At 31.0% G+C, this 22,700-nt stretch overlaps 2 protein-coding genes across 3 annotated transcripts in view; one reads left to right on the top strand and one right to left on the bottom strand.

Moving 5' to 3' along the window:
* Positions 1-22,700, bottom strand: part of LOC115238218 (tensin-1-like) — a 95,562-nt gene that overhangs the window by 65,269 nt on the left and 7,593 nt on the right. The window contains exon 1 of one of the 2 annotated variants that reach the window (XM_029811832.1): positions 1,091-1,136. The exons of the other annotated variant lie outside the window; for it this stretch is intronic. The gene's annotated coding sequence lies outside the window, so the exon portion shown is untranslated. Of the gene's footprint in view, positions 1-1,090; positions 1,137-22,700 lie in introns of those variants that run through there. 2 annotated transcript variants of the gene reach the window in all.
* On the top strand, positions 4,160-19,792 carry LOC115238221 (cadherin-23). Its single transcript, XM_029811842.1, has 25 exons — positions 4,160-5,056; positions 8,828-9,104; positions 9,250-9,401; positions 10,191-10,571; positions 11,066-11,195; positions 11,559-11,926; positions 12,108-12,246; positions 12,454-12,709; positions 12,954-13,228; positions 13,324-13,649; positions 13,796-14,107; positions 14,180-14,453; positions 14,568-14,868; positions 15,092-15,287; positions 15,475-15,632; positions 15,768-15,950; positions 16,103-16,325; positions 16,419-16,607; positions 16,742-17,035; positions 17,138-17,377; positions 17,533-17,718; positions 17,934-18,070; positions 18,203-18,594; positions 18,889-19,153; positions 19,319-19,792. Exons 2-25 carry the CDS (start codon positions 8,903-8,905, stop codon positions 19,428-19,430), a joined length of 5,691 nt encoding a protein of 1,896 aa, XP_029667702.1. The 5' UTR covers positions 4,160-5,056; positions 8,828-8,902; the 3' UTR covers positions 19,431-19,792.

Raw genomic sequence — 22,700 nt, 5'->3', positions numbered from 1 at the left:
ATGTTTTATTGTATCCATCGAATATAATAATGTAATCTTGTTAGCGAGTCAAAAATATTCGATTTTTTCTCCTCTATTACGCTGTAATTATTTCATTCACTCACTAATTAATGAAGCTACTTATTATCCTCAAGTCGCGTTTACTTAAATTTAAGGTATTTGTAATATGTGCCGTTTTTCTCAACATTTTAATTAATAGATTGTTTAGTATTATTTTTGTATAATTACTTCATTATCGCATAAACAAATTTTACCTATTTAATTTTATATGTTTTATTTCAATTTTGATACAACATCCTGCACGAGGACGCGCCTTATTCCGTCACGGAAGATCAAGCGCGTTTCACGTCAATAGTAATCATTAAACGTAATAAACTGAGCAACGCTCTATATAATTATTTCGTAACTTTTTGTATCTTCTGTTATTTTGGCACGTTTATCCGCGGTGAGTTTACAGAATATTGCAAATTTCTTTAATATTTAATCGTTTATTTTTAAACGACTCAGTGAAAAAGCAGATTACATGTATGATCAACAAATGCAGTTCGAATAAACTTCACACACCAACCATAAATATTATATATTATGATAAATTATATATACATATATATTCCTGCGTGAGAAGCATAACATAAAAGATTTAAAAAATATATTGTGATGCGTGTTTTGTTTCTAAACGTACAATCAGTTATTCAGCCTTTGATTTAAATTTTAAATCATTCATGATTATAAATATTTCTGTGAAATGAGATAGTCGTAACATGAGACGTTCGAAATACATCTATTAATAATGAAAGAGTTAAAGAGACCAAGATTTTGCTAACAAAATCTCCACACTATGAAGTGATAAAATCATTGGAATGAATCCTTTAAAGTTCATGGTAAGAATACATACTTGCCACCTGTTATGTTTAGAGGTTTATATAGCTCTACTAAATTACTCTTGACTCTAAAAGATAGATTTTATCGTTGTATCTCTTAGCCTTATAGAAACTATTAAAGGAAAGGATTAAAAAAAAAAATGAGATATATATTGGAAAGAAATGATTGTACGTATCCTGTCTTAGAACCACGGGTAACGAATCCGTACCTGGCGCCATGGTGTGTGCCATGGGACGTGTGTGGTTGCCGGTTGCACATCGGCCGATACCCAGTCTCCAGTCTGGCTGCAGCTGCGAACCGGTTATATACTTTCATCTGGCAGTCTTAGCACGGTCCCTAAAAGAGAACCCGATGACTATAGCTTGCGGTGCGCGAGACGTGCGAGGAAAAGAGAAAGGAGAGAGAATGCTAGGGAAGGGGTTAATGCCTGAACCAAGGCACGCTTATGCAGCGGAATAAAGGACGTCCAACTCTCTCCCCCACTCTTTTATTTCTTTTTTAAATTTTAATTTCGCTACATTTCTTCGGATACACCGGCAACACTCTTTTGACGAGAAAAGAGAGAGAGAATTGCATACTTAACCGTGAGTGGACAATCGTTCGAAAAACTCTACGCTCGAGCTGTAGGATGATAATCCGAAGGTAATATTTGATGAGATCATATGACGGTTAACTTTGGCCACGATGAAAAGCACATCCTGTTTGGCTGGTAATATATATCTATCGCATATTTGCAAGCTAATTTGTAGACTAAATAGATTAATAATTTTATAAAATGCCAAAAGCAATATTGAATTAAGAGCTATTTTTGAAAACAAATTAAATATATTTTTTACAAATTAATTGTGAAAAATTAAATTTGCTTTACCACACATGTTTTTTGTAAAATTGAAGCAAAACATTAAAAAAATTGTGCTTATTGTGCTAAATTGTGCTCAACATACTAAATATATGTGTTATTTTAGAAAAATAAAGATTTTTTATAGTGTTCGTATTATTTTCAAATTTAAATTTACTGCAATTATGCATTCTATATTATATCCTTAAAATATTATACAGTATAATATTTTACAGAATATTGAGTTCAATGTTCATCTCTCTCAAAATTTAGCGATTTGCAATACATCGATTTCAACCTTTAGAAATGTTAATATAAGTTTCGCGATCAAAAGAATGGCGATCACTAAATCATGTTGACTTTTTTTGTTCTGTAAATTCTTGTCGCAAATAAAAAATGGAAAAAACAGATTGAGTTGTAAAGAGACACGGTACATTAATAGTTTATCTTCTGTCCCTTAAAAGAGCATACGATAGCAGTAGTGGCATTGTACGAGGAAACATATAAAATAACTGTAGAGAAGAAGGAAGAATTGAGAAAAATTGATGCATATACTAAAGCAGTTTTAACAAAGTTTTATTTTTGTTTGAGCTATGATTCGTACAATGCCACTTTCCTTTTGGTGAGTCCAGTATCAAACCATGGCATGGCAATGATCAATGACATTTTGACATGAAAAAAGAGACATAATTTCTAGAAAATCGGTAATGTTTCGAAAAGATAATTAAACTTTATATTAGAATCGTTGATCGTAAGAAGACTTACGACCGGTAGACGTCAAAAGAAACTTCAATAGCGCGCCTGTGCATTCAATGTCTTACATCATCCTAAACGATGACATACTTTTTCAGAATTATTGATATGTTGTCCCAATTTTATTCAAAAAATTTTTCATGCCTTGTCCACCATATAAGCGATGTCAAGGTCTACTAGCTCGATTTCACGTTTGTAAAGAACATGTAGGCGATAGATTATCGTGAGTAGTAATTGGTACAAAAGGCCTTGAGACATGAATGGTGATATTTAAGAAGAAATTTTCAATGGAAACGCTTGAAACAAATTCGAAATAATTGCAAAAAAGTATAACTTGAAGACTTAAATCAATATAAAAAAACACACACACGCGCTAGATTTATGTCCTGATAAATACATGATAATAGTTTGCCCCATTTTTTGAAAAAATAATAGGCTAATCGCAAATCTGCATTTTATGTTATTTTTTCTATATAAAAATTATTTATTTTATGTATGCCATATTTGCATTATTTTTTATTTTAAGAGTGTAATATTAGCTTTGATCCTATAACTCTATTGATTGCTCGAAATTATCTTTACGTATCTTGTCAACGTTTTTAATGATCTTTTTCTAAACTTTACATTTGCATTTATTTTAAACTTTTATCTGGTTGTATTTTTATTATATAATATATTTCTATGTGTAAAAAATATAATTATAACTTTAATATTTAAAGTACAGTAAGAAAACAACTTGCGGCATCTGACATTCAATGTTGAAAGTAGAAATTAACTTGACCGGTTGATCAGCTTCAAACAAACTTAACTCACAGTAGGTATAAGGCGACTTTATAAAGCCCGATAGACCACCATATTTTTCTGCATTTAAACACGTATCCTCTGTCACAAATTCTCTATGGATGCAATACTATTTGTTGTTAACATCTCTTGCAGATAATGTAGGATTTTTACGATATTGATATTAGACAAATTAATTCAAAAATCAATTTTCTTCGTATTTTCATAGAATTTATATAATTTAATATAATGACTTATATATAATACAAAATACATCATGCAAAAGGAAAATATTATTTGCGAATATACAATATCATTAGCTAAAATTATGTAAAAAAATGCATAAAACTAAATAAAAATGATGAAAACCATTTTCTTGTTTACATTCTTTCTTCTTTCTATACACATATTATTATTTTTTTTAGAATATATTATTAATTTTAGAAGATTTTTAGGATCAAGTTTTTTAGATGGTATTAATATTCTTATGACATAAACTGGTCTTTTTTATATCCCGCAATAGACCATTTTGTGTATTTGTGCAATCTTTTTTATATTTTCAATAAGTGTCATTGCTCCTAGATAATATTTGTACATATCTTTAAATTAGATTTTTTAATTCTTTTACTTTTCGCAAAATTCGTTATGCAGCCGTGCGTTCTAAAGTTAATTCATTGCATTAATAAATATATTATCATGATTCAAATATTTGTATCTGAAGATTATTAACCATCACGCTAATAATCGTACACTACCGTTTCTTTCATCACGTCGATCGATGGTCCGTACACAGAGAAAGAGACGGTGTATGTGCTCCGCTATCCCCCTATAAAATATATCTTCCCCTACAGAGTCGGTGAGATGGCACAGGTGACCGGAGGTTGTGACTGGGGGGGAAAGCCCCCTCGTACACGCCTCGGGGAGCACGATGGGCTGAATTTAACTTGGAACAACCGTACGTTTTGTGGTGTTCTCTGTGCACGGTCAGTGCTCACACTACAGAACGAATGCCAGGCAACGATGTGCGCTCTCTCGATGGGAACCACGCTGGCTTCGTTCGAACCTTCAGTTTACTATCGTAAGCTCACTCGGACAGGTGAGCGCCGCGTTCGCGGCCGATCGGGCAATGACACGAATCCACGAAAATTCGACAGACTCGATACTTTAACTTTGCCATAATAAAAAAAATTAAATTTTATTTAACAAATTTATTATACCTGCATTTTAGATTCAAGAATGACAATAAATGTTACGTACAAAAAGTGCTATTACAATGTAAAAAGATCATCTCAAAAAGATTTCATTCATTAAATTAAATCGTGCAATTTTTTTTTTGTTTCTGATTTAACCACGGACTTTTAAGGATTCTGTTTTAAACTCGAAATATTTTAAATGTAGTGATTATTACATTATAAAAGAGGATTTTTTGTTTCTCGTAATTATAATGTCATACAAGTAATCTAAGCAATTAAATTATGGTGGAATTATCAATTTCTATTGTTACGCAGTTAAATAATGATAATATATGTGTGAAAAGAAATACTAATAGCTGTGTCACTCAATATTTACTGATAATTTAAAAAATTGTAATAATAATGAATTGATTAACTCAGCCTAATTTGTAAAATATACAGTTTACTTGTACAGATGTATAAAGACATTTTCCGCGCTTATTAATTACGCGAACGTTAGCGCTGACAATGTGTTAAAGAGTTGTGGTAAAACGATTGTGTGAATAAACAGATTCATTTTCATACTAAATAAACTTCTGTTTTCACCATTATAATATACGCAAAAAATTGGGTAAGTACAAAGCACTTTCAAACAAATATTTGATATTTCTCATTTGTAATCATAAAAATTGATTCAAGCCTTTGTTCTGTTATAATTCGAAATTTTTGTATATTCTTATATATTAAATGTCTAAATTAACAACTTTCTTTTAGCTTGTTAATATTTCTTGTAATAATAAAATTTTACGAGTATGTGTAAGAGCAAAGATATAAAACAAAATACATAATTAACTTACATAATGACTTAGGAAATTTTATAATAGAAAAAAGTGATATCAATAAACAAAAATATTCGATAAAATATTTTTGTAAATATGTTATTGCAGAATAAATACTCACGCATCGCAAAAATAATAAATGTCTCTAAATTTGTCGATTACGCAATTATAAGATTTTGTATAGAGTCCGTATGGCTATCTATCTATTTTTATGTTTTAATTAATCGTTCTTCTTATCGCTATATTTTATTGGCCGTAGAGGCATGCAAAATTTTTTAGAAAGTTCCACAGAACTTTTAAAACATTGACAGACAGCACGTCTATCACAGTCGACATGCTGGTACGAATTATGTCGGTCTGGAATCTCACGAATCTGACATGCAATTAATGCTTATCTGGCACCACCGCTGAAGGTTTAATTCGCGGAATCAACGGTATCGTTAGCCAGTCCTCAATAACTGACTTTGCAATCTATAAAGCACACGTTTCATATTTATTTTATTATTATATACAATCAATTTTCAACAAACTTCAGTAAGGAGCGAAGAGATCTGTATGTGATTTAATTAAGAACTAAAAAAATCATTCTACTTCAGCTACGCTGTATAAAATCTATGCTCAGATGAAAATGATACTTATTTCTAGCATAAAATTTTATTTTCTAAAAGTTTAAGTAAAAATAAATAAAAGTAAAAATTCAATAATATATGATATATATATACTTGTACAAATAAATTAAAATAAATAAAATATTATTGCATATATATTATGTATCTAAATATAATTCATACATTTCCTGCATGTAATTTCACTTTTACATACTATGGCTTCCGTTTATTACGGAATTAAAATTAAACGTTGAAGCAGCTAATCACTGAATAGCGATCGGCGATTGTTAGCACTGACCCAAATTTCTTTATGACGACATATTAATCATTAAACGGGAATGTTTATGATGCAAGAATGCAATCGCGCTTTAACTCACAATCAGCTATATGCATCCTCTTATAGTGTTATGAAATCATATTATCTCTCCTCCTTAGATAACCATACAACGCCATTGTATTACATCGTGATTATTCTTGCGATGAAATAAGACGCTGCTAATTTCGCTCCCACGAGTAATGTCTCGTTGTGCCACAGTGTGAAAAGGAAATTCATTTGACTTATATGTATGTATTCCATTCGCAGTAGCATCTGTCTACTGTCGTAACGCCAGATGTAACCGCAGAGTAATAAAGAAACCCGGAATTGGCGAACTATTATCAGCAAACAGCCACAAACTCACTAACAGTTTCAAAGTCGTGTTTCGTAGATTAATTTTTACTTGGTTTAGATAATACTAATTCAAATAATTAAAAAAAAAAAAATATTTTTAGATTATTATCTTTTTAAATTAATATTACATCTAAATTTAAATATAATTTTGACAAAAAATAAAAGTTTTTTGTGGGGTTTATTTGAAAAAATTTTTGAGTGTCTTTTTTGTATACTTCAATTCTAAAGTGTAATTGTGAAAAAGAAACACGTATCAATATCAGTCAGCATACCCATATGTACCGAACAGATCCTTTACACTGTTCATGGTGTGGGGGAGCTCGTCACGCAAGCAAATTCTGTATGGGGTTGGCTGGGCAACAGACAGTATTATGGGCGTATGTCAATATCCTGGACGGCGTTATCATTCGGAAGCATGCATGGCAGGTGTAGGAAATGACGTCATATACCTTGGTACAGCCCCCACTGGAAATGCGACTTTACTGACCCTTTATTCAAACCAGCGTGACACAGAGAAAACTTCCTTTATGTATATACATGTTTCTCTTTTTATGCGGGGAAGACTCATGTGCTCTACCTCTGTACGAATAGTTTGTGTTGAAAGTAAAAATTGACACGGTAGTTAAATAATAAAATTATCCTATTTAAAGCGTATATTATTGATCAATCTTCTCGATATGAAGGACTTCGCAATATGAAGGTGAATGCAGTTGTTATGAAGAGTTGCTTTTCGAAGAAAATCTCGGTCACGCGATCTTCATGTATACATTCAAATATTACACTTTTAAATAGATAAAAGATTAGATAAACTAGTATATGCAATTAATTGCGATTGATAGGATTGAGTAACAAAATATCTTTGTGTAACTAATGTAATAACTAACGTGATGTTTTAATGTGATCGTAATTATTTAAAAAAAAAATTAAAAATTGTTTGGAATCAGATGATTGTATTACCGCAGATAAACATCATGTTACTCAGTATAATTTTTATCAATACTCATCAAAATAAGAAGAAATTTGTTTCCTGTGTAGAAGCAACAGTCTTTATTCGTTGAAAATCAGATAGCGCACGTACATTATGCACATTTGAATACACGAGTATCCGCACATCGAGAAGCTTCGCACTAGCCTGTTATTTAGTAGAATCTTAAAAGTCAAGAGCGTGGCCGATACACTCTGTTGGCAAGAAGAGCACCGTTCGGTGTGCTCACTCAGTGTTCCTTAAGTGTCAAACTATCTTAAAGGAGATTCTTTACACACGAACACGGGTCAGTGCAAACATTTCTTCCGCGTATCTGCCAAATCTTGTTAATTAATGCCTTAAATATTATTATCAAATATCTTTACAAATCTTTTGAATAATTTAGAATCAGGTTTTCCTAAAAAGTAAAATATACATTTGTTGTATAATTTTCAAATTTTCCAAAATTATAAAGTTATTCAAATTTAAAAAAATGCAATATTTTAAGATTTGCGTTAAAATTTGGATAAATTAAAATCCGCTTAAAATTAATTGAATAATTAATTTTTTCGTTCATGTACATTCTGTTGATGGTTAGTTTACTAAATGTCTTTTATCAATAATGGTTCTATAAGCTCGATTAAACTTTACAACAGCTCTTTTTTTCCCGAAAATTGCTTTATTTTTTAATGCAATATTATATCATCACCTCGTTAGCTATGTAAGATCCTAAGAGGACTGTGCCATTAAGTATACATTACATAATAGATAAGAAAGATCTCTAGTTGGAATAAATTATTTTGTTAATTATATTACGATCGTACATCGCAGTTTAAGAACTGTGGGAAAACGTCATTTCTTCCGGTAAGCTTTCACTCCAGTTTAATCTCCGTGATCGTTTGCGACGAGATACTCTTGACATTGCATCAAGACGACGTTTTACCGAGGAGAAAGCAACCAGTCAGCGTGAATATCGGTTTATCAAACTAAATGCAGCAAATAAATAGGCTACATACGTGCAAATAAAGTATGTCGAAGTCTTTACGAAACGTATATTAAAGATATGCAATAAATATGCAAAAGAAATGTGCAATATAATATATATACAATATAATTCTTGGAAATTATATTTGTATTTTAATTATGTATCAACGATAACATATTACACTTTCGTTCTACTTTGCCATTTTTTTAAAAACGATCTAATTCTTATTCAATTATACAAAATATACATTTTATTTTTAAATATCATTCACTCATAGCAACATTTTTGTTTTAATAAATTGTATTTATTAAAACAAAATTTATTTATTGATTTCAGAGCATCAAGAATTGATTTAATTGGAATATTCTGTGCGAGGAAGATCATGTCGATTACAAATCTCATTCGATCAAGATGACGTCGAATAAGCAAACGACATCAACTTCCTGGCTATTGCGATCGTGTAAAAGAAGCCGCTTTAAAATAGAATTACTATATTTTATATTCGGATATTTATTAACGCATTGCTCGGCCAGAAACAATCCTCCTAGATTCCTCATAGATGGACAAACAGAAATCGTTCTCAGACTAAAAGAAGGGCCTGAAACGCCAATTGGTAAAGATTATAAACATTTTTTTAAAACTATTGTCATTTGATAATAATACATTTCTTTAAAACACCTCTTTAAGAATGTCACACTTTTTTTTACTTATATTGCATATAAATAATATATTTTTAAATAAAAGAAAATTTTTTGCAGGCAGCTTAATTTACAGGCTCAAAGGCATTGACATAGATGGTGACATCCTGACTTTCGGCATTCGAGAACAGCCTGGTAGTGATGTGATTCGAGTCGAAAACTTTGGCCTAACTGAAGCCAACATTTATTTAAATAAATTGCTAGATAGAGAGGTAATTCCCAAAATTTATATTATAATTTAATATATTTCTAACATTTAAAGAATCTAAAATCATATCTGCTAAGATTGTTGGTTAAATCTGTCTCATGCATTTAGCCAATAAAATATTTTTGTTGAAGTTATTTATCATATTATTTTAGCACATCAAGAATTGTAAAACCAAAGTTAGATCTCTAGAACAAATTGTCTATTTCAATAATGATCGGAAATTATATATTTTGTCAAATGAGATGTTAGAACTCGATTAACCAACATGACTAAACAAGTAGAAATAATGCAGGAAGAAAGATACCGCAATAATTTTTACGTTGTATCAATATTATTATTTTTGTTTCGTACGGACGATTAACGCACCTTAACGTTTTTCCATATGTGGATCATAATGGGTAATACTGCTAGTCCGACAACATCGTAATCATTAAAGAGAAATTTAAGTATCAACGACGGAGACAAACATAATTTCCGACCGATCTTCTTCACAAGGATTCACTTTACAAAGCTGTCATTTGTGACCATCATCGGTGCACGCGTGAAATAACACGAATCTGAAATTAACTTTCTATCGTCGATGATAGTACTTAGTTATAGTAATCGAGCTATAATTTCATCATCATGCGCGATAGTACAATTTTTACAATCTACATCGATCGTACTTGATTTAAATTTTATACGTATACTTTAGTTCTTACATTTTATTTTTTTGAATATTGCAAAGCTTTTACGATAAATATTCCCAAATTTTCTATATTTTTACATTTCATGCAAATTTATTCTCTGTTAGACAAGGGACGAATATGCCCTCGTGTTAACGCTGACGGATGGAAGATTGGGAGAGGGAAATTTTATCACACAAAGTCTACTACTTCTGGTTGAGGACATAAACGATAATGTACCAGTTTTTCGTCCACATCCAACTTCATTAACACTTCGGGAGGATTCACGCCCAAGTGTTTTAACAACGGTGGAAGCTACTGATGCCGATTTAGGTGCTCATGGCCAAGTAGTATATTACCTTCAAGAATTGGATGGCGATAACAATCTTTTCAGTATATCGACTATTAATGGCAAAGGTGTTATACGCTTGGTGGGTTCTTTGGATTACGAACGAAAGTATCTGTATCAACTGCGAATCTTGGCCGTAGACCGCGCAATAAATGGAAAGGTATTTTTAATTAAATGTATATATTATTTTTATTATAAATATTCTATTATTTGTTTCGACATGTAAGTATTGTGACGATGCAAGAATTTGATACTAAATTAATTTTATTTTTGTGGATATATCTCAAAATCCTATGCATATGTACATATATTATTCGGTTGAATATAATACGTTTGTTGAACATTTTAAGAATTATAGGGGTATTATGTATGTGTAAAACACGATATGTTGCGTGGGTGTTGTTTTGTATATACGTGGATATTCTTTAGATAAAACCCGTATGACCTATAATTACGGGATAGTTCAATGACTTTTTCCGGCAAAGTTAAGCGCAGTGAAGGATGAACAATACTAGACGCGATGATTATATCTTATCTACATAGGCATCGTTACAGTTATTTATTATAGCCATTTACTTGAAGCAACTTCCTGTAAGATAGAGTTTATTTATACTTAATTATTTCAGGTAAATATTAAATATTTAATCATTTCAGGTAAATACAGGAACGACCGCAATTTTGATCAAGGTACAGGATGTAGAGGATCAGCCGCCGGAATTCATATCCATGACGCCTGTCGCAAGAATTAGTGAAAATGTTAAGATTGGTACATCTGTTTTACAAGGTCAGCATTTCATTCTGTGATTAAGACGAGAAAATTATTATGCAATATTATGAAATAAAAAATTTTAAAACCATTTCCAATAAAGAAATTAAATTTTAATAAATTTTGATGAAGAAGATTTTAATTAAACGTGGAAACAGAATAAAAATATATAAATAAATATTCTGTTTTTTAAATTAACAATGCTGCTCAATTAAAATGAAACTAATAATAATGCTTTAATTATCAGTTTTCATCCAAATAATTTGAAATCTTATTCAAATAATAACATTAAAGTATATATTTTATACAAAATATATTGCATGATACTCTGTATATCTAAAATTTTGTGATTCTAATATACGACGATAAATCTCATTGCAGTTCGTGCAGTGGATGGTGATAAGGGGATAAATAACAAAGTGACGTATAGCATCACGAAGGGACCGAGATATTTATTTGATATTGATGCAACTTCCGGTCTCGTGTTTACTAGAGCACAATTAGACAGAGAAGCCGAAGAGAATAGCGATGGCACTTTTATCTTAGAAATCACGGTAAAAGAAGTATCGAAAATTAATCCACCGCCTTCAGTTAGTACCGAGGTGACCATTATTCTTACCGATGTAAATGATGAAACGCCAACATTTCGGAGTATGCTATATCATGCTGAAATAAACGAGAACGCGCCACAAAATACGCCCGTCAATTTTATAGGCAATGCTGTACCAGAAGTTTTCGATCATGACTTGGTGAGTTAAGAATTATGAGATTTGTTGTGATCTAATTTTAATTTTTTAAGTGTAGTAAGTAAATATTCACACAGAAAATATTTAGCATTTTATAAAAATGCATATCATGTATTATTTTGAGAAGTAATCTTTTTATTAAACTTTGAAAATGCTTTTTATTAATACAGTAAATTTTTTGAAGGGTTCTAATGGCACGTTTCGAATATTTATCGAAGGTGACGGTGGAATATTTGACGTAACACCTTTTCGTGGGATTAATGAAGCACCGTTTTTAATACGTGTTAAGAATTCGAGTAAACTCGATTTTGAAAAGATATCAGGTAAAGACGTAATTTTATATTTTTTCTCTCTTTCTTGAATAACTGAATATATTATTGCATCAAGATAAATATTGCAAAATTATTCTTAAAATTTCAACGTGTTATGTATCTATTATTTTACAAGCTAATGTGCATTATTAATCCAACAATATATTTTATATATTTACAAATCTTATATAGAATATAAAATTTACGGATTTTTTATAGTGGTAAATTTTACACTCGTTGCGAAAGAAATATCGCCGATTTCGCCGAAATACAGCGCGGTACCAGTTACTGTTTTTATAAAGGATCAAAATGACAATTATCCCGAATTCACGGAAAATGTCTATGAAATCTCAATACCGGAGAATTGTATCAAGGGAACTACCGTGGCTTGGGTACAGGCTTTGGATGAAGACAGCGGTAACTTTGGAACGCATGGAATACGATATACGACTTTAGGCGGTAGCATTGCACATGCGTAAGAGATAATATATTAATATAAGAAATAATAAATTGAAACTCTAATGCTCTTAAAATTGTATACATAATTTTTTAATATATACAGATTTTTGTATTTACTATAAGTTAGTGAAAAAAAAATATAAGAAAATTCTCTTGATGCTCAGTATAACTATATAAAGACTAATATCTAATAATGAGACATTAACAAAAATGATAAAATCGCGAAAGCCAAGTCATTTATCTATTTTCACATATCACAGATTGGCAATGGATCCTCTCACCGGCGTGATAACGGTTAAACATCCCGGACTTAGTTTTGATCGCGAATTAGTAGCTCGACATTATCTCACAGTTGAAGCTCGAGATGATCTTGGAAAAGGGAATCGCAACGCTGCGCAATTGATAATCAATGTTGACGATGTTAATGACAATACGCCCATATTTTTACAAAATAAATACGAAGCTATATTATTGGAGAACGAGGATCACTTTGAATCGCCTCTGATCGTCGAAGCATCTGACAACGATTTAAATGGTTAGACAGCATTTATAATAAACGAAAAGCAAAAATAATACATATGCATTTATATATTTAAGATGTATTTTATACTTTATACATCCACATAACAGGTACGCAAAACAGTGAGATAACTTATGCATTGATATCGAGTGAATTCTCTCGAAATTTTACAATTGATCCGAAACGTGGCCTTGTGACACCCATCCGTCCCTTGGATTACGAAGCTTTGCCTATCAATCAGGGGCACAAAGAAAAGATTATACGTCCATTAAAATTGACGGTGAGAGCCAGAGATGCAGGCACACCGAGTCTAGCTTCTGATGTGCCTCTGATTATTTATTTGAAAGATGTTAATGATAATGCGCCAGTTTTCGAAAGAAGTTTATATAAAAGAAATATAGCTGAAGATTTACCGGGTGGCACGAGTGTTGTACAAGTATGTAATTAACAGTATTATAATTGCAAGGCAAAATGAAAGATAAAGATTTTAGAATTGCGCAAAAAAATAAAAATTAAGAAAACAATTTATTGATAATTAAAATCGATTATATAAATATCAAATAAATAATTATATTCGCACAGGTAAAGGCTTGGGACAAAGATTTGTCGTCGCCTAATAATAAGTTAGTTTACCGAATTCAAAGTGGTGCCGAAGACAAATTTGTTATTAGTCCCGAAACAGGCGTGATTAAAGTGGCACCGGGCTCGAATCTAGATCCAGATCTGACGTCACCGAAAACTACGACGTACAACTTGAATGTTATCGCCATCGATAGCGGTACGGAAATTCAACGAACGGCCGAGGTTCTCGTTAACATTACGATTTTAGATGTTAACAATAAACCGCCCGTTTTTATTGACCCTGGAACTGTCACTATCAGAGAGAACACTCAGGTGCGTAGTTAGATATACATCGTATTTATAAAGACATCAATAAATGAATGAATGAATAACTATTATATATAGGTCGGTGCATACGTTCATCGCATAATGGCGCAAGATCCGGATGTAGCTCCCATTCTACGTTATCGCGTAGATCCTAACTCATCAGAGGCACGAAACGAGGAAGGTACTTTAATCAAGATACAGGAATATGACTATCTAGCAGCGCTGGAATTAAATGCATTGGATGGCCTGCTACGTATAGTAAGGTTATTAGACAGAGAAAGGGTAGAAACCATTAGACTAGGGCTTGTGGTTGAGGATTTAGCTGCAATAAGAGGCTTGCAAACTGCATCCGGTTAGTTTCGAAAATACATTTTGCACTTTAAAAAAAAAGAAGAGTTATAAAAAAGCCTTCTTATATTTAATATAAAAGTAAAAATAATAATATTATAAAAATGTGTTTGTGCAGCCATGCTAAATGTAATTATCGAGGATGAAAACGACAACAATCCTAAATTCCGGAGACCATTTTATAGACGCTCCGTTACCGAGAATAGTAAAAATGGTATTAATATCGCGAATATCGTCGCGGACGATGCTGACAAAAATCGCAGCATTACCTATTCCCTGCAAGGACCAAAAGAGATCACTGATCTCGTGCATTTAGATCCTGAAACCGGAGAGATGGTCGTTGCCAGCAAAATTGATAGAGAAATGTATTCATGGCTAAACTTAACTGTTAAAGCAACGGATTCTGGAATTCCACCTCGGTAAGAAAACTTTATGCAATTAAAAAAAATTATAATATAGATTATTAAATAATGAAAGACACGAGTAAATTTGTATGTTGGTAAGGTCTTTAATTTTCTTAATTTATTATACTCTTATGTACACAAAATTTTGAAAGTATAATTATTTGCAATATTTGAATAATTAATAGTATTTCAACGTTAAGTGTTTCTACGAATATTAAATTTTGGTTAAATTTTATAGATCAAGTTTATCAGAAGTATATGTTCAAGTGCTAGATGAGAATGACAATAATCCGTATTTCGTTTCGAATATCAGTAATGTAACTGTCATGGAAAATTCTAAAATTGGTACGGAAATCATTGTCGTACAAGCCGCAGATTTCGATAGCGGAGATTATGGAAAAATTACCTATCTCTTAGATAGAATGTCATCCCAGGTAAAATATAAACGATATAGAACTCGCATTTTGCATTTACTTATAATTACGCAATATATATTTCTATCTCATATTACATATTAAAGTTAATTTTATCATTTACTTAAACGCAATGCAATGTAAAATATAATTATATCGGTTTATATAGATATAGTTTATTATTATAGTCAAATATTATTTCAAATAGGGAACTTTCGCTATCCATCCAGAAACCGGTTCATTGACAGTGGCTGATGTTCTAGATTGGGAGACTAAACATAGTTATGTTCTGGTTATAGAGGCTTGGGATAATTATCAATTTGGTTATACTGCGGGGGAATCTCGAAATGCATTCAAACAAATCCAGTATGTTCACGAAATTTCAAAACACAATTTTTTAATTTATTGATACATTTGATAAGTATAATTTTTTCTAATTTAATTTTGAATTGTAAGTCATTTAAATAGTATTATTGTATGAAGCAAAGTATACTATTTTAGGGTTACAGTCATCGATATAAATGACAATGCTCCGAAGATGGATATACCTCAAGATTGCATTTCAATATCAGAATTTCATGACATACGTGATTTAGTTTACATCATAAAAGCGAAGGATGCTGATGACCCGACAACGCCAAATGGACGCGTCATAATTAGAATCACTTCTGGTAATGAACAAGGTGCGCGATTAAATTTTGATTAATGTTTAATCGAACATTTATCAGTATTATACATCACTAATGCAAATATATCTTAGAACATTTTTTTTTGAAGAAATTTTCTGGGACAAGCTATATATATTTTTTTAATGTCATGTATCATCAATTCCGTATGATATTGATGATGGAACAAACTGATTATTGGACGGCAAAGATAAAAGCTGCGCGGCCCTTGAGAGGAAAATTCGGAAATTACACATTAAATATCGAAGCATACGATCTGGGAACACCGTCCAATAAGAATAACGAAATTTTGGAAATCTGCGTCACGGATTACAACGATAATCCTCCTTTGTTCGTCAGTCCCCAACACAACACCACCATCCGAGTTCCAGAGGTTCGTATTTCTGATCAATTTACATAATGTTATATTTTTAATCCGCATGAAATGGTGCTAATGATTCATACTAATGTAACAAGACAATTTTAGAACATAACAGTAGGAAGTTCGATTATTCAAATCGAAGCGAAAGATGCTGATATAGGATTAAATGGCGACGTACATTATCGTCTAAAGCAAGATCTTGCAGGACATTGGAGAACTTTTCACATTGACGAGAAAAGTGGTATAATATTCTTAAAGTCACCACTCGACAGAGAGACTCAGAAATTGTATGAGGTATGGAAAAATATAAAGAAAGATTTGAATTAAATTTTATCTTTTTTTTTATTAATTAATTAATTTCTATTAAATTTTCGCGACGAAATAAAGTCTAGAATTAATATTAAATATGTGTTTTTCTTCTAATATAGATACGAATCGAAGCGTACGATTTGGGTACTCCAACGCCTTTAAGTTCAGATCTCGATTTAATTATTTACGTGCGTAATATCAATGATTTTGAGCCACAGTTTTTAGTAAACATTTTTCATATCAACTTTACGGAGGAACAATCTCCTGGATCGGAGATGATATTACTTCCAGAAACGATTGACAGGGACGAAGTTGACGATTTGGACGATCCTCCCACGCAAGTTTGTTATTTCATAGTTTACGGGAATGAGGACGGACTATTCGTTTTAGATATCTATAAACACGAGCTTGGTGTAAGTCCTTTATTAAATAATTTATTGTTCAAATAAAAATTTTATTTATATTTTTTATCTCTCAATCATTTAAAAATATTTAATATAATTCATCGTTTTTAGACTGCTAAGATGCTGGACAGAGAACAACAAGAAGAACATATATTGCTTGTTAAAGCAACGGAAGATTGCGAAACTGTTCCGGATAACGAAATAATGTTTGATGAAGCTGATGATACCTTATTACAAATCGTCATAAAGGTTGACGATATTAATGACAATGCACCGCAATTTATTAATAAAATTTTCACGGGTGGTGTCACTACCGAAGCCGACTTTGGCACACAATTTATGCATATAAAGGTAATTTTATCATGTCTTATTTGTGTTGCATATTTTAATATTAATTAATAGCAAATAGCCTTTAAATTTTAGATGTAAGATTAAATTAGTCATTTAATTTTAAAATACTTACATATCTAATATAATTGAATTCAATGCGTGAACATATATTACAGGCAATTGATTTGGATGCTGGTGACAATGCTATACTCAGTTATTATCAAGTAGGAAAAATTCACATGACATTAACTGAAGGTTTCGAAAATATGCAATTACAACCTTTTCTTGTAAATAAGGATACTGGAGCAGTAAGCCTGAATTTCGATCCTCAACGTGGGATGAAGGGTTACTTTGATTTTATGGTATATCTATCCTATCAATATATCTCATTTTTATCCTAACAAAATCTAGTACAAGAAACTATATTGCAGTTTTGATTTATTTTTGAGAAACAAAATCGTCATCTTTTACTTATTATTGTCTCACTGTAAATGGAAATTCTATTATAAATTTATAGTATAAGTTATCTCATATATATAAATAAGTAAAGTATTATTCGTATATAATATAAATATAGATACTCGTTAATGACACCTATGGCTTACAAGATACTGCGAGGGTTTTCATATATTTATTGCGGGAGGATCAACGAGTTCGTTTTGTTCTTCGTCAACATCCGCCAGAAGTTAGAAGTCGAATCGAGACATTCCGAGAGTAAGCACAATATATTCCGCATATTTTATGCTATCAAGCCAAAAATTTAAAATTTTTTAAATAAATAGGCTAAAAAGCAATATTGTAAAACATTATACAAATAAAAAATATCTACATTTTTCACATTTACAGAATTTTAGGTAATGTCACTAGCGCTATTATTAATGTTGACGAATATAAAGTGCACGAAAATCAAGATGGTTCTGTAGATAGAACAAAAACAGACTTATACTTGCACCTCGTGAATCGTCGAGACAATTCGATCCTCGAGGTATCCGAGGTTCTCGAGTTGGTTGACAGAAATATTGAGAAACTTGACAATTTATTCAAGGAGTTCAATGTCCTCGACACGCAGCCGGCAAAGTCTCAACCGATCGTTCAGTATGAACAAGCAGGAACGACTTTCTGGCTTCTCACATTGACCCTATTCCTAGGAGCTCTATTGATTCTATGTGTCGCTTTATGTTTATCTCAAAGAGCGTCTTTTCGAAGACAATTAAAAGCGGCGAACGCATCACCATTCGGTAATTTGAAATGCAAATAATTATTTCTATCAATCTATGTCATTTTTTTTTGTTGGAATCTCTGTGAAATTAAAATATATTACTTTCCAAATATCGATATAATTGATAGAATTCTGGATTCTTTCCCAAAAAGTGTCTAGTTCCTGATATATGTATTTCGAAAAAATTTTGACAATTAAATGTAAAATATAATTTCCGTATAATTTATTCCATATATTTCCGTATAATATCTCTGTATAATTTATATTGCAATATTATATTATTAAAATATGTCTATTTTGATATCTTTTTAAGGTGCATCGGACTCGGAATTTATGCGAAGTCCTGGTCGTGTTCCAAACACGAATAAACATAGTGTGGAGGGATCAAATCCCATATGGATGCACGCTTACGAAAACGAGTGGTTTAAGAACGACGAATCATTCAGCCATACATCCGAAAGAGATTCTCTCGACGAGAACGCGCTTAATAACGAAGAGATGATGAATGAAGCTAATACGAACCAAAGAGCCGAAGACAAACCATATTACATAGAGCCAAGAGTTTCAACTATTTCTAGGTATAAAGCCATTCTCTCCTTTTATGTTACTGCTTATTCATAATTATTAATTAAAACTAATATAATTTATTTCATTTATGTGCGATGTGTGCAATATCGTTACATTCAACACATAATAGTACAGCATACGAATATGTATAATTTATTTTTATTTTACTATTACAGTGTTGAAAGTATGGACATTCAAAATGATTTTAGCAGAAATTCATCGATTTACACAGGACACAATGTAATTGTGAATCCTTTGGGAAAAAAGATCGAAACAACCGAATTGTAGGACATGGATTAATTTGATTAAGATGTAGAATAGAATAAAAAATTATTTTGTAAATAATGCTTAAACAGTCATAAATAACTTCTCATTGGCTATCGCAACTTTAGATAATATATTAGTAATGTATTCGTTTAGGTTTAGATAATGTAATTATTTATTATACTTATATAAGCGAACTTAATATATAAGAAGTAATAAATATTTAATTCATATTGTATGATATGTAAGAAAGATATTTTATTACTTTTATTACTAATGAATGCTAAGTTTTGATAAACAATTTAATTTATAATATGTTAATGTTAAACTCCACAGCGAGACCAAGCATCTGCACAACGATCTACTGTACAATAAATTTTTGTACATCTTTGTATTTTTTATAAAGAAGTAAATAATTTTTTTCAATAAATTCCCCATATTATTCAAATTTCTCCTAGTTAAAAATCTTTTCTGTTTAAAAAAGAGATAAGATTGGAGAGAAAAGTACAGAGTTAATTGCGCCCGTATCATATTTGTGGCATCTGATAGTATAATTCATATACGACAAAAAATGAGCGACTCTCAACAATGATCGAGATTGTGTTATACGTAGCAGGTCACGGGTTGAAAAGTTAGGTAGCCGAGGAAACGGTTACCTATTCTCTTATCGTCTTTCTGAACGTCGGGATTGCGTGCGACCTCATGCTAATACAAGGTGGCTATATAACTGACTGGTCAGTGGTTGACCTCACCATAGTTACAAACCCTCGAGAGGGCGTTACAGCCTTTTATACTTTCCACATATATCCGCAATTACGACATATATTCGGTAATAATAAAAATTATCCTTCCTCAATAATATTTTTAATCCTTAGAATGCATACGTAAAAACCCAATAACTACATTTATTTAATCAAAATTTTTCCCGTTTCTTAATAATAATTCTTTAATAAAACAGTAATGATATAATATTATAAATTATAATTTGAATACCCATAGCCTTAGTTTAAGCACTTAGGCACTTAGTACTGTTCTGTATGTATTTTAAATTTCATTATTATTGTTTGAATTATTAAAATAATGCGCGTTATAGTTTATAATTACGACTTTCAGAAACTAGGTTTGTAATATTTATCGGTATTCTTTTATCAATAAACACACAAACTTACGTTTAGAAATTCTCTGTAGAGGATCGCAATTATCTGACTTATCAAGATATTTAATTATCCGAGTTGCACATTACTCTTTTATACTTATATTATATCTTATATTAAAAACAGACTTTTTTATATAAACGTACAATTTATATAATAAATTCATTAATTATTTTATATAATATTTCGCCAAATAGTTAAAAGATTTAATGTAATAGAAAACCCGCTTACCCAACTCATTGTTCAAAAAGTTTAAAAAAAATTAAGTTTCACAAAAATAATAAAAAAATATTATATATTTTATCATATATTTAATAAGAAATCTTCGTAAAATTGTCCGTAGACTATTATTTTTATTAAAAATATATTTAATTTATAGTTTTATAACAACCATAGGTTGCGCAATAATATTATTTCTACATCCTTGGGAAAATTTATCTATATTTTCATGCAATTATATCTAAGTAAGAAAAATATCTGTCATCATTTACTGGTGAACATTTATGAAGTGCCATTCATGATTACTTAATCTGATTGAATTGAAAATTTGTATTAGTTCTCCACAGCCATTACTAGTTACAGGTAGTAAGTATACCTTTGGAATTATAATGGAGGGGATGGTCGCCAATCGTGACGTACACGTGACTCGTAGAGCCACATCAACGTAGGGGATGAACAGTACAACCAGTACAACCCCTTTCACACGCGTGGCATACGCGGCCGCGTGAAGTGTGCTTCCACACGAATCTCGAGAATGTTGTCTTCGGAGACGATTGTTCGCCAAATGATTCTCTCCAGTGCGATTCTCGAAGAAAAATAATAAGCGCACAAAATTAAAATCGTCGCGCGAAAATAATTATTTAAGAAAAAAACAGTGAAAAATACAATGTCGAAAATATTGGAACGAGGGTTAAATTATTTTCGAGGATCGTTTTTAGACGAAAAAAGAATCGCGAATTTTTTTATTTCGAAAACCTGTGCGTTATTGCATTGCCAAAAGATTCACTCGACCTGTGATCTATGGGTATTCTTATAAACATGAAATATTTGATGATCTCGTGATTCTCTGTGTTCAGGTAAGTTTACGTGTTTTTAATAACTTCTGCTTGATATCTATTTGACTATTAATATATTATTTAATTATAATATAATACAATAATTAAATATATAACAAAATTTTACAATACTAATAAAATTTTATCATTATTGTGTTTTATCTTTATAAGTGCTGGATTTTAAGGAAACACAATGATGTCGTATTTGATTTCTGTCTCGTAGAAAGACATCGAATAATTAAAAAAAAAACTCATTAATTTTTTTATTATAAAACAAAATAATATTTGCAAATTTTACATTTAATATCACATATCAGGTATTTAATATAATATATTATATTAAAGAATATTTTACGCGTTACTATATTTTTTCTTTTGAATAATTTGATATATTATTATGACTATTACAAATTTTTTTAAATTGGAAAATAATTCCCTTGTAATATACAATTTTACGGAGGACATAATCAGAGAAAGAGTTGGAAGGTTAATGACTCTTCTATTCATTTGCAATGAGATCTCAGCATTATATATACATGACGAAATGTCGATGTAGTCGACATATCGACATCTTTCACGTGCATTGAAACTTTGCGGCAACGTGCACAATATACATGGTGCAAGCGTTCATTTATTTATTATATATTTATAAGCAATTTGATGAAAGTTCACAGTAGATTTTCAATCGCGATCACGAATATCGATTTCTTTCAAGTATCCAATAATGTCGGCACAGCTCACAAATACGGTGAAAAAAAGGAAAAGCTTATCGATCGCTTTAACATGGACACTGACCGGTAAAAATATATTAGCGACACAGTATGCGCGTGGACAGGTTAAAGCCCATTTCATCGTTAGACAAACAAGACTCTTATTGTGGATCTATGTGTAGAAGAATCATACTAAATATTCCATTAAATGTCTTACGTCTGCTACATGATAAAATATTTATGCAATGCCAAGGCACAAGACATTGACAGAAAGTATCTATTGTAAATAGGAATAGAGTAGATAGAAATTGTACGGAGTAAAATAAATTTTCTCGTTTAAAAATTTCTGTTTAAAACTTTATATATATTTATATA

Source organism: Formica exsecta, unplaced genomic scaffold (genome assembly GCF_003651465.1).
Source record: "Formica exsecta isolate Colony F162 unplaced genomic scaffold, ASM365146v1 scaffold33, whole genome shotgun sequence".
Lineage (NCBI taxonomy): Eukaryota > Metazoa > Arthropoda > Insecta > Hymenoptera > Formicidae > Formica > Formica exsecta.
This window is presented reverse-complemented; position numbering and strand designations above follow the sequence as displayed.